Below are 11500 nucleotides of genomic sequence, written 5' to 3' on the forward strand. Positions count from 1 at the left end.
AGGCCGCTGACCGTGAGCCAGTGGACCCAGGGCATGTCTGCGAACAGTGACCTCCAGTCGACGGCGCCCTCTGGACTCTGTCGCCAGTGGGTGGGGCTGGGGAGATGGGACCAGAGGGCCTGGCCTGGCCTGGCCTCTCACGCTCTGCTGTCACACCCAGCCCTTTTCCCTCAAGTCACCGGCCTGAAGCGCCCTCTCCCCTTAGCCAGAAGATGCATCCGGAGGCTCCAGTCCCAGCGGGTCCTCGAAGTCTGACGCCAACCGGGCCAGCAGTGGGGGTGGCGGAGGAGGCCTCATGGAAGAGATGAACAAGCTGCTGGCCAAGAGGTGGGTGTGTCGACTGACCCCAGCTCAGCCACTTGCCTCAGGCTCCCGCTCCCAGTGCCCGGCCCGGGGGTGCGGGAGGTGGACAGTACCACCCTCCCCAACCAGCAGCCACTGTGCCCCTGGCTTCAGCCGAGCAGGGGCACTGTCACTCAGGTTTTCCCTTCTCGAGCCAAAAGGAGTCCTCTCAAGTCTAAAGCCTTCCTCATTTATGTTTAACAAGTGTTCGTCTCAAAGTATCTGCCATGTCCCAGCCTTGTCCTGAGCAGAGAGAAATTTGAAGATAATTTCGGAGATAAATTCTCAGGGAAAAAGAAAACTATTCCCCCTGGGGAATGGGTGATGATGGGGCGTGTCCTTTGGGGGTGGTTACAGGGCCCCCAGGAGGAGTGACTGGGTGGCCGGAGCCCCCAGGGACGGAGCAGCAGTGCCCCCATGTCCTGGTCGGTTCCGGGGCCCGGGCCTCCACTCCCATCCACACTTGTTTGGTCCCCAGCTCAATCCCAAGCCGGTGGAGCGATCAGTCAGCCTCCTCTGGGGGGGTGTCGCAGGGGTACGCTGACGGGGCCCTGCGCCCTGGCTCACCCAAGCACCGGAGGACCGGGGAGCAAGCCTCGTCATGCAGGCAGGTTGGATTCCATTCCAGGGGAGCCCCACGTTAAAAATAGAAGATTTTCTTTAAAAACAATATATGCACAGTCACTCCAAGTCCGACGCCAGTGCATTCATAGTAACAGCTTTGCCTTGATGGTTTAGACCAAACGGAGAGGAAGTTTCTGAGAACAGGAAAAGGCCAGTGAGCCAGGAGCCAGGGAGACGCCAGATGGCTTGTGGCAGAGCTGGGCCCGCAGTTAACACAAACCCCACACGACCGGCAAGGAGCCGTCACACTGCCCCATGAAGCCCCGCTCGACATTGGCTGTCAAGTGGAGCCAATGAGATGCCCTCATGGGCTGTTTCTTTGAATGAAGGTCCTGGCAGAGTTGCTGGCTCCTCCCTCGAAGGGCTGCCCCACACCCTTTCCCAGGCGGGGGCATCTTGTCCACAGGTGCCCGGCGCAGGAAGTCTCCACGGAACTGGAGGGGCCTGGTCTGCTGTGTTTTCTTGGAAGACTGAACCTGGCTCTGGGCAGGCGCAATGTCATGGGCACAGTGGCTGGCCAGGGAGGAGCCGGGGTGCTTGCACCCAGCGTTGGAAATAAAGACAGGACAGCCAGCCCAGAAACAAATGCAGAGGCAGGACTGAGCGGGCACGGTGTCAGGAAGAAGATGTCGGGGACGATTCCCGGGTTTCTGGGAGGACCCATCCTTCCCGGGATGAGCCAACGAAGAAGGGGCCCCAGTGTGACTGAGAAGGCTGCAGCATGGGCTGGTCCCTCGACGGGGACAGCCCACTGGTGGCCGTTCCCCCCCATCAGGCCAGTTTCCCCCTTGATGGGCAGTTCACTTGTGAGCTCTTGAGCACTGTGTGTTCTGGCAGCTTCAGAGAGGCTGCTGTGTGTGGGTTTGAGAATTAGCCAGATGTCGGTGCCCAGTGTGGCCAGCAGAGAGCAGGGGGTTTTCAGGGTGTTTGAGCAGGGGCTCATCCCTGGGGGGTGCTGTCAGTGACCAGAGGCGTCTGTCGGAGCCTTTCCTTCCTGAGCAGCTCTTGGCGGCATCCGGGTTGAGAGGGCGTGGCTGCTGAGCTCCGAGGCAGGGGACTTCAGGGAGACAGGCAGGCTTCCTTCTCCTGCAGGTGGCCCGCAGGTGGGATGTCCGCAGCGTGACCTGTGGGCTGGGGGCTGTCTTGCCTCTCGCAGCCAGGCCTGGGTGTTCTGAGGCCATAGCTGTACCCAGCTCTTCTGACTGGGACGGGGTGTGGACCAGCCTCCTGCCCCTCAGGTGCTGCAGACAGAGATGTGAGTGTCCCCATTTCCCCTGCCAGACCAATTTGGCATCCAGGGTCCTGGGACCAGCACAGAAGGCCTGCACACTCACTCAGGCGTCACCCCAGGCCAGATAGGTGCCTGGACAAGTTACCTCCTCCACACAAAACGGGTTAGACCCCAGCAAAGGGCTTCTTAGGACCACGTCTGCACAGAAGAGGCATCCGGTCAGTGTGGAAACCTCCGGGGCTGATGGTGTGTCTTCTCCCTTCTGTGTTAGGAGAAAAGCAGCCTCCCAGACAGACAAGCCGGCTGACAAGAAGGAAGACGAAAGCCAAACAGTAAGTGCACCCACCGCCAGCCTGCCCCGGCTTCCCGTGCCGTGTGGACACACCAGGCCCCGCGGTGCCGGGGGTTGGACAATCACATGATAGATCCTTCACTGGGTGATTGTAGGAGGGCAGGGGCACTGCTGTCCATCCCCCTGCACCACGGGGCAGGTCTGCACTTACTGAGCGTCTGGCAGCCTCATGGGAGAGGCAGGTGGGCGGCAGAGAAGCAGGGTCCAGTCGGGAGTGTCGTGACGAGAGGACCTGGAGCCTGGGGAGCTCAGACACACGAACAGGTCTCCTCGACAGACTCGGGTGCAGTCACGGTAGGGGGTGTCTGCTTCAAGACCAGGGCTGTTCCTATTTATTTCTACTCCTAAAAGATGTCACTCGAGTCCATCGATTCCAGCAGAGCCTCGGATGAGCTGGGCAAAGGACCCCGAGCCTCAGGCGCTTGTCCGGATCAGGATCGTGGAGTCCCGTCTGTCCACCCAGAACTCCACGTGCCTGCCTCCACCTAGTGCGGCTAATGCTTTTGTCCTGTGTGTTAAGCTTTCCCTGTAAAAACAGATTCCTGCTAAAACCACTAAGTTTAGACCTTAATTGCAGACAGCATACAGGTTGCATCTCAGTGACAGAAATGCCAGGGCACGCGCACTTCCGTGCCACTGGGTGAGGCTCGCCAGGCGAAGCCCAGGGCTCCGGCCCTGCCAGCTGCCCTCCCACCCCCTCACTCCAGCCTAGGCACGTGCAGCCCTCTCGGCCCCCACAGCTGACTCCTCCCCAGTCTGGACGTCTCTGCATAAGCATTGCTCCCTGAGAAATGGGCTCCCAGACCCCAGACTCGGTAAGGCTCCCTGCAGCTTCGTCCCCGGGCACCTCTCCCTGCTGTGCTTCTGCTCGGCTCTCAGCGCACACGTGTCTCGTCTCCTCGCCCCTTGCTGCCGGAATGTGAGCCCTGCGAGGACCACGCGTGCCCGTTCCCCTGCCCGCATGCCTTGCACCAGGTGTGGAGCCCATCCAGCTGGCTCTGCCTGAATGCCTCCAAGTGCAGAGGCCTGTGTGGCCAGGAGCCTGGGGGTAGTCACAGGCCTCCAAAGGCTGGCGGGTTCCAGCCAGCACTGCCAGCCCCAGCTCCCTGGGCTCTAGGAAGAGAAGGAGTGGAAGTGCTCCGTCGTATCCGACTCTTCGCGACCCCATGGACTGTAGCCCACCAGGCCCCTGTGTCCATGGGATTCTCCAGGCGAGAACACTGGAGTGGGTTGCCATGCCCTTCTCCAGGAGATCTTCCCAAGCCAGGAACTGAACCTAGGTCTCTGGCATTATAGGCAGATGCTTTACTGTCTGAGCCACTAGGAAAAGAGTAGGGACCCAGGAGAAATCTTTGACCCCAAGGGTAGAGTTTTCCTCCTCTGACTCCCCTTTCTCTGTAGGTCTCTAGGCTTGGTTGCATGCGGCCGGGAGGCCCCGCCCACATGGGAGCAGCCTCTTCCAGGGCTGGGACAGTCCCACACAGCACAGCGAGTACAATGTGGCCAGGGACACTGGCGGCTGGCCTTTCTTTTTTCTTTTATTTGGCTGTACTGCGCAGCTTGGGGATCTTAGTTCTCCAACCAGGAATCGAACCTGGGCCCTCAGCAGTGAAAGCAGTCAGTCCTAACCGCTAGACCTCCAGGGGAGTCCCTGGCTTTTTCATTTCTATACTTTTCAGTGTTTTCCAGATCTTCACCGAACATGTACAAAGTTTCAAGAAGGAAATGTGGAGCCCTCCACATTCGGGAGAACTCCACACTCCCGAATGTGAAGTCAGGTGGCTTGGGCAGGGCTACTGCCCCTTGCTGGCCACGGGGCTCTAAGGATGTGTCCCAGGCATGAAGAGCACAGCCCCCAGGCTGCGAGGCGGCTGGCGAAGGGGTCTGCGGGGGTAGGGAGGCTCTTCCCGGCTTGCAGCTGAAGCCGGACTTCCCTTTATATAGGGAGCAGTCTTATTAGTTATTTTTGAAATAATAGGATGATGTTAAAATTTTTTTCTGGTTTATTTTCCAGTTACTCTAATTTCACCCATAATATCTCCCACTCTGGCCTGTTTCCTTTGGGTCCTGGTCCCCAGGCACACGTGTTGATTTCCATAATTTCATTAACTCCACTCTCTCACAGCGAGAGGCCTCAGGAGATCTTCCTAGGGTCTTCCTGTGGGTCTTCCTCTGGAGACCCACAGCCTAGCACATTCTTTTGCCCCTGAATCAGCGACTCCGAGAACTCTCTTCACGCACCCCACAAATACGGGGTGGGGGTTCCTGACAGTCACGAGGTCAGTGCTCGGTGCGGAGGCCAGGGGTGAGCAGTTGTCCTGGCTCTCCGCTGTGTCTCCCTGCAGCCTTCTTCCCCAACTGCCATGGGGTGGAAACCTGGGGTTTTCATTAGTGAAGCACCATGGTGGTCTCACTGTAAAAGTAACACTCGTTCACTGGATAATTTGGAAAACTGCGGTCTTCTAGATGACCTGGCCCAAAAGTCCCCACCCAGCCGGCCTTCCTAACCAGATCGGCAGCAGAGCCTTTCTCTTCCGTTTCAGGAGGAGCCCAGCACCTCTCCATCTCCGGGAACCCGAGCAGCCAGCCAGCAGCCCCCCAACCCGTCAGGTAAGGAGCCCACCCTGCCTGCACCAGGCATGGGGTCCTAGAGTGGGAGGGGCTCTCACAGGAAGATGATCTGACCCCCATGGCCTCACTTGGTGGATGAGCAGAGGCTGCACTGGCGGGGCGCCCTGCCGTCTTACAAGGAAGCTCCCCCGACCCCTGTTAGCTACCGCCTGCAGTCGGAGCCTGAACATGTGCAGGGCATCCTGGGGGAGAGAGCGCCCCCGTCCAGCTGTTTCCCCAGCGGGCCTGCCCACACCTAGGAGGGGTGGGGAAGATGGGACCGGAGGCTCAGCTTCCTGGCCTTGGGCCCTGCTCTGAACAGGAGCATGTAAATACCACAGTCAAAATGCCAGGGTGCTCCTTGTGAAACACCAGGATGTTATGGTCACCACCAGGGAGCCTTGCTCGCTGAGCAGTCAGCCAGATGAGGCCTGCAAAGCAGACGGCCCCTAACCTAACCTGGTCCGAGCTCTGAACGGGTGTGGTCAGAAGAGCGCCTTCAGGCTGTGTGGTGGGAAGACGCCACGGCATCTGGTCCCTCAGTCATTCAGCAAACGTCTCGGGGTCTGCTCTGAGCCAGGCCTGTGCTCCTGAGCGTGTGGTGGGGCCGGGGGGGACAGAGAGAAAACAGGAAGCCTGTGGCGAGAGGCTCATGCCCGCTCTTGGCAGCTCGCTGGGGCACGGCTCTGCGGCCACCTGGGCCTCACGTCCTGCCCTGCTGGCTCGTCAGCCTCCCTATGAGGCTGGGGTCTGTGGCCTCTCCTCAGGCAGTGCCACGATTCTTGGTGAGTGACCGCGTGAACGCCTCACGTCCCAGCAGAGGGGCTGCAAGTTCCTAGTTAGAAGCTCAGTGCTTGTAAGCGGTGTGCCCCGGGCCACGTGCCGGAGCTCCGGTGTGGTCCTGCTCCCGGGTCCACCCTGCAGGCTCAGCGAGGGTCAGCCCGCGGCCTCCAGGCTCAGCTCAGAGCAGCTGGCGCCTGCTGCCCCAGGGAGCTTTCCCTTCTGCCTCTCTGCTCATCCTGCCAAGTCAGGGAACTCACTCAGTTCAGTGGACCTCTCGTAGTAACGTGAAATGCGGTTAAAGAGCACTTGGAAAAGGAAAGACTAATCAGCTTCCAAGGCCAGGTCGGGAAAGAGCCAGCAGCATTGTGTGGGGAGAGCCACGGAGCCGGGGACGGCGGGGGCACTGGCTCCCAAAGGCGGGTGTGGGGTGCGCTGAGGGTGCAGGCGGGGGGCTTCCTGTGCCCCCCCGGCCCACTGCTGGGGGCACAGGCTGCTTCTGGAGGTCCTGGTTCAGAGCTTCCCTGCCCAGCCGGCGCATTCCCAGGAAAGCCCTAGCCATGGGGAGAGGACTTGAAACCAGGTCAACCGAGTTGCGGGAGCAGGGGCTCCCGTCCTGAGTTGGGGAGACGCAGGTGGCAGGCCTGCAAGGGCCGCCTGGGCCACGGGAGCCGGGGCGGGGCCGTCTGCCTGGGATGCTGCGGGGCGCGGGGCCACGGCACACTCCCAGCCCTGAGGCGCTTCGTCCACCGACAGAGGCCAGCCGGAAGCCCTGGGAGCGGAGCGGCTCAGCAGAGAAGCCCATGTCCTCCTCGCTGTCCAGGTGAGCCGCCCCAGAAGCCCACGCTGCACCCGGGGCGGGGGCCCAGGCGGGCCTTGGTGCCAACTCACCTCTGCTCCATTCCACCCACCACGTAGAACCCCGTCTGTGGCCAAGAGCCCGGAAGCTAAGAACCCCCTGCAGGCGCAGCCTCACTCTACTAGGTACCGCACTGCCCGCCTCTGGGGCCGCCTCTGTCCCCTCCCGCAACTAACACCTCGGCCCCTGCCGCGTTGTCATCTAACAGCTATCTCTGGGAGAGGGCGGGCTGTGCGTCGTGAGGGACAGGGCAGGCCGGGTCCTCCTCACCCTCATCGATGGGGGGCCCTGAGGCCCGGGGGGTGTGACTGTCCAGAGAGGCCGTGGGGAGCTGCGGAGGTGCAGTCCCAGCTCTGGGCTCGCCAGCCAGGACACCGGGCTAGCCAGGGGCCCTCTGCAGCCTCCCCCCCCCCTGCAGCGTGGTGGCGTGTGGACGGTAGCCGCACACAGCAAGTACCCCTCACCAGCGCTCACTGTGCCCCGCGGCCTACAGTCCCGGGGCTGGCCCCTCACCGCCCTCCTCCGCTTCCTCTGCGTCTTCCCAGGGAGATGCTGGCCACGTTTCCCAAAAACCAAAAGCTGAGGTGATAACAGGATGGGTTGTTTGCAACGGAGGTTGCTCAAAAAAAACCTCAGGCAATCAGATAGTAACCACAGGCCGAGCGTGGCCTGAATGTGCAGGGTTCTAGAGCCCGCACTAACGGGTGTCTCCAACGCCCGTCACCAATCGGAGGGAAACAGCCCAGAGCAGGTGGCGCTTGGTCCTGGTCTGGCTGAGTCAGCCAAGACAGAGCTCTGGCCAGCTCCGCAGGAGCAGTGAGGACAGACACGGGTGCTCAGGGAGGGCTATCCTGGTGTCAGCCAGGGCTTGTGGGGGTCCCGAGTCAGCCAGCTTTTCGGCCAGGCGTGAGGTCCCTGCCTGCACAGAGCTCGTCTCCGCGTGCAAAGACCCACAGACAAGACAACCATGCGTTCCCATGGGTGCTCGGGGGAAGACACCAAGGGTTCTGTGGTGGGCAGTGCCGGGCACAGAGGGGCTTCAGCAAGGGGGCTTCTCAGAGGCGGTGTTTGAGCAGACACGGAGGAGGGGAGCCTGCCCTACAGAAAGTAGGGGGAGCGGACTTGCGGTCTGAAGGAGCAGCGAGTGCTGAGGCCCCGAGCCTGCTGCCAGCCTGGTGAACTCAGAGCAGAAAGCAGAGCAGCATGGCTGACAAGCGTAGGACGTGGGGAGGGCGGAGCAAGGCACACTGAGGGGAAAGGCGTGGGTTTGTCCCGCGCACAGGCCGCAGTCCATGCACCCTGGGCCAGGGCGCCATAATGCAGTGCCTCTGGGCCGCTCGCCTGGCTGGAGGCAGGAGGTGAACCCGTCAGGCGGGAGCCAGATCAGGGCCCGGGAGGCGAGGCGGGCAGGGCCGGCCTGCAGCCCTCGGCAGAGCTGGCTGCTTCCTGCTGGTGGAGCAAGGACAGACTGCCAAGTTCCAAGCAGCCAAGCGTCCCTCTCAGGGTGAGAACACTGTCCAGGGTGTTCTCACTGGGAAAGCAAGTTCTCCAGCTCCGAGCTGGAGTGCTTCCTAGACTCACAGGGCCCACAGAGATGTCGGGGTCACTGTCGGGGTCGGGGGGCTGTCCAGAGGGGAGGACCTGGGCCCAGAGAGGTGACGTGGTTTGTCCAGGTGCCCCAGAAAATTGCTCTTGAAACAAGGACTATGAACCTACAGCAGGGCAGGGGACCTCTTTCCCCACCAGGATCCAAAATTACTTACTCAGGACCACGTTTGGCCTCTTTACTGAGTTCGTCCAGAGATGTGCAGGAGCACTTTATTTTTTTCTTTTTTCTTTTTTAATCCGGGTATGTGCACTGGACCACTAAAATTTTATTTACATGGCATTCCGTGGTTTTTCAACCCAGCTTTCCTGAGATATAATTGACATCTAACGTTGTGTGAGTTCAAGGTGCCCGGCACGGTGACTTCATGTGTTAGATGCTGTAAATGATTACCTCGGGCAGGCAGGTTAAAACATCCGTGACCTCGCACAGGCACCTTCCTCTGTGTATGCGGTGAGAACTCGCAGACCTCCTTGCTGCGCTCCTCCCAAGTGCGCAACGCAGCACCTCCAGCCACGGCCACCACGCTGTGCGCTCAGCCCCGCGGCCTGCCCGCCTTGCTACTGCAGCCACGCGCCCCTCGCAGCCTCACCAGCCACCCCCACCCCCACCCCTGGCAGCCACCAGGCCAGTCTGTTTCCATAAGTTTGGCTTTTCAAGATTTGTTTATTTTGTGTTGGAGTATAGCCGATTAACAAGAAACGTTGTGACAGTTTCAGCTGCACAGCACGGGGACTCAGCCATACCTTTACTTGTATCCATTCTCCCCCAAACTCCCCTCTCATCCAGGCTACCACATGGCCCTGAGCAGAGTTCCCTGTGCTGCACAGGAGGACCCTGTTGTTCACCCATTTTTAATACGGGCTTCTCTGGATTTTACGTATAAGTGAGATCACGCAGCATTTATCTTTCTCTGGCTTATTCACTCAGCACCATGTCCATGTTGTCACAAACAGCAGGACTTCCTTCGTTCTCATCGTGGAATACTTCATTATATACGTGTGTGTGACGTGTACCTATACATGTACACGTGTGTGCATACACACCCACGTAGATACAGATAGGACGTCATCTTCATCCACTCATCGGCCAGTGGACACTCAGGGGGTCTCCGTGTCGTGGCAGTTGTGAACAGCGCCACGGCGGACGGGGCGTGCGGCCGTCTGCGGGGAGCAGCGAGCTTGTTCCCTCTGGCTGCATCCCCAGAAGGGGGATTGCTGGCCCACGTGGAGGCTCCTCCACTCTGTTCTCCGTCTCAGCCGCACCAGCGCTTCAGCGTCCTGCTGGTTCTCCGCTGCGGAGGACGCCAGCCGGACCTGATCTGTATGGTGACGCCTGGCATCGTGCCAGTCCCCCCGGTGTGTGTCTGCTGGTTGTCACATGTCCACTCCCCCAGTCCGCATGTGTCCGCCAGCTCTCACGTGTCCACTGGCTTCAGGTGTGTGTCCACCAGCTCTCACGTCCATGATCCGTGTAGGCGGCTCTGACCACATCATTTCCCTGAACCTGCCTCTCTCTCCATGTGGGGAGAGAAACTGAATCCAGAAAGTGCTCCCTCGGCACCATGATTCTCCTTTGAAAGGGCAGGTGAAAGCATCTGTCAAAATTTTCTTTTTTTTGACCACGCTGTGCCACTTGTGGGATCTTAGTTCCCTGACCAGGGATCGAACCTGGGCCCTGGCAGTGAAAACACTGAGTCCTAACCACCGGACCTCCAGGGAAGCCCCTGTCGAGACTTCCCAGGGAGGATTCATGTGCAGGAAACATTAAATTTCAAGCCAGCTAAGCTTAGTTCAGAAACGTCAGAGAAGGACAGTCCCCAGAACTGAACCCTCTGCCTGAGAAGAGCAAAACCACACGCAGAGCTGGTCCCCAGCACCAGGGCCGCTGGCTCTTGTCAGACATGGGTGCCTCTGGGCTGAGCAGTTGTCTCCTGTTTAATGCCAGCATCACGGGTTCTCCCCAGGCTGTGGTCTAGCCGGGATCAGAGCCCTCACTCTGAGAACCAGCTTATCAGCATCCTCTTCCCAGGGTTGGGCAGGGGAGGAGCGTGTGGCTCAGAATGCCGTCCACACGCATGGGCGCTTCCGTGTGAGCACTGTCAAGTCGGGAGACCCCAGGTCCTGACGCTTGGGTTGGGAAATACACTCATGGTATCCAGGAGGCCCGCTCAAGGTGGAGACAGGATGTGAGAGTCCTTTCTGAAGTGCCAAAGCAGCAGCATTTGAAGAGGGCAGAGCCAGGCCCTCAGCGGGCAAGCACTGGGCACCCACTTGCCTGTCGAGCTCGGCCCCCCAATGCCCACCCAACCACACCCCGCCACCCTCTCCCCAGGATGAAGCCGGCAGGGAGTGTCAACGATGTGGCCCTGGATGCCTTAGATTTGGACCGGATGAAACAGGTGAGTGTGTCTGTCCAGAGGGGCTGTGAAGGAGCCGGGCCTGGGGGCTTCTCGGGGCTGCGAGGGTGGCAGCTGGCGGGGAGGAAGGGGGCGGGAAGCCACATGCATCTTCACCAGGAAAGGGCCCCGGGCCCTCCCAGCCTGCCTCTTGGGGGGGCCGCCCTGGCTTCTCCCAAGTATTTCTGAGGCATCGCAGGGTGTCCCATCCCCCGTCACACACACCCTTCCCCATTGCGGGGTGGGGGGCTGCTGAGAACACAGAGGGACGTGGCTCTGAAGGGAGCCCGGCCTCCCTGCCCGTGACCACGGCCACCCTCACCCCAAGGCCCTACTCCCAACAGGAGATCCTGGAGGAGGTGGTCCGGGAGCTTCACAGAGTGAAGGACGAAATCATCGACGGTGAGTGGCAGGGACCCCCCACCCCGACCCCCTCCACGGGGCGGCGCCCAGCCAGGCTCATGCCAAGGGTCCTCGGGGAGGGCAGCGGTGCCTGTGCCCAGGGCTGCAAGCCAGGGGCCAGGAGGGCCCAGCCAGTGAGGTCGTTCTGGGCCAGGAGGCTGAGGGTTTGCGCTGAGGGGGTTCGTTCTTGCTCCCCGCAGCCCACACCAGCCTCCCAGTTCTCTGGATGGGGAGACTGAGGTGGCTCAGACAGATTAAGGAGCTTGTCCAAGTGGGAGCACCTGCTCGTGGTCTGC

General features: G+C 60.5%; 1 protein-coding gene across 12 annotated transcripts in view; it reads left to right on the forward strand.

The window, feature by feature from the left end:
• Positions 1 to 11500, forward strand: part of EVL (Enah/Vasp-like) — a 147882-nt gene that overhangs the window by 135059 nt on the left and 1323 nt on the right. For 6 of the 12 annotated variants that reach the window (XM_069559751.1, XM_069559745.1, XM_069559747.1 and 3 more), the window contains 7 exons: positions 206 to 327; positions 2469 to 2529; positions 5093 to 5159; positions 6696 to 6762; positions 6858 to 6923; positions 10739 to 10805; positions 11147 to 11204. In XM_069559751.1, the coding sequence (XP_069415852.1) occupies positions 206 to 327; positions 2469 to 2529; positions 5093 to 5159; positions 6696 to 6762; positions 6858 to 6923; positions 10739 to 10805; positions 11147 to 11204 (508 nt within the window). The remainder of the gene's footprint in view (positions 1 to 205; positions 328 to 2468; positions 2530 to 5092; positions 5160 to 6695; positions 6763 to 6857; positions 6924 to 10738; positions 10806 to 11146; positions 11205 to 11500) is intronic. The other 6 variants (XM_069559756.1, XM_069559746.1, XM_069559753.1 and 3 more) reach the window with 1 other exon arrangement.

Source organism: Ovis canadensis, chromosome 18 (assembly GCF_042477335.2).
Source record: "Ovis canadensis isolate MfBH-ARS-UI-01 breed Bighorn chromosome 18, ARS-UI_OviCan_v2, whole genome shotgun sequence".
In the NCBI taxonomy this organism is placed as follows: domain Eukaryota; kingdom Metazoa; phylum Chordata; class Mammalia; order Artiodactyla; family Bovidae; genus Ovis; species Ovis canadensis.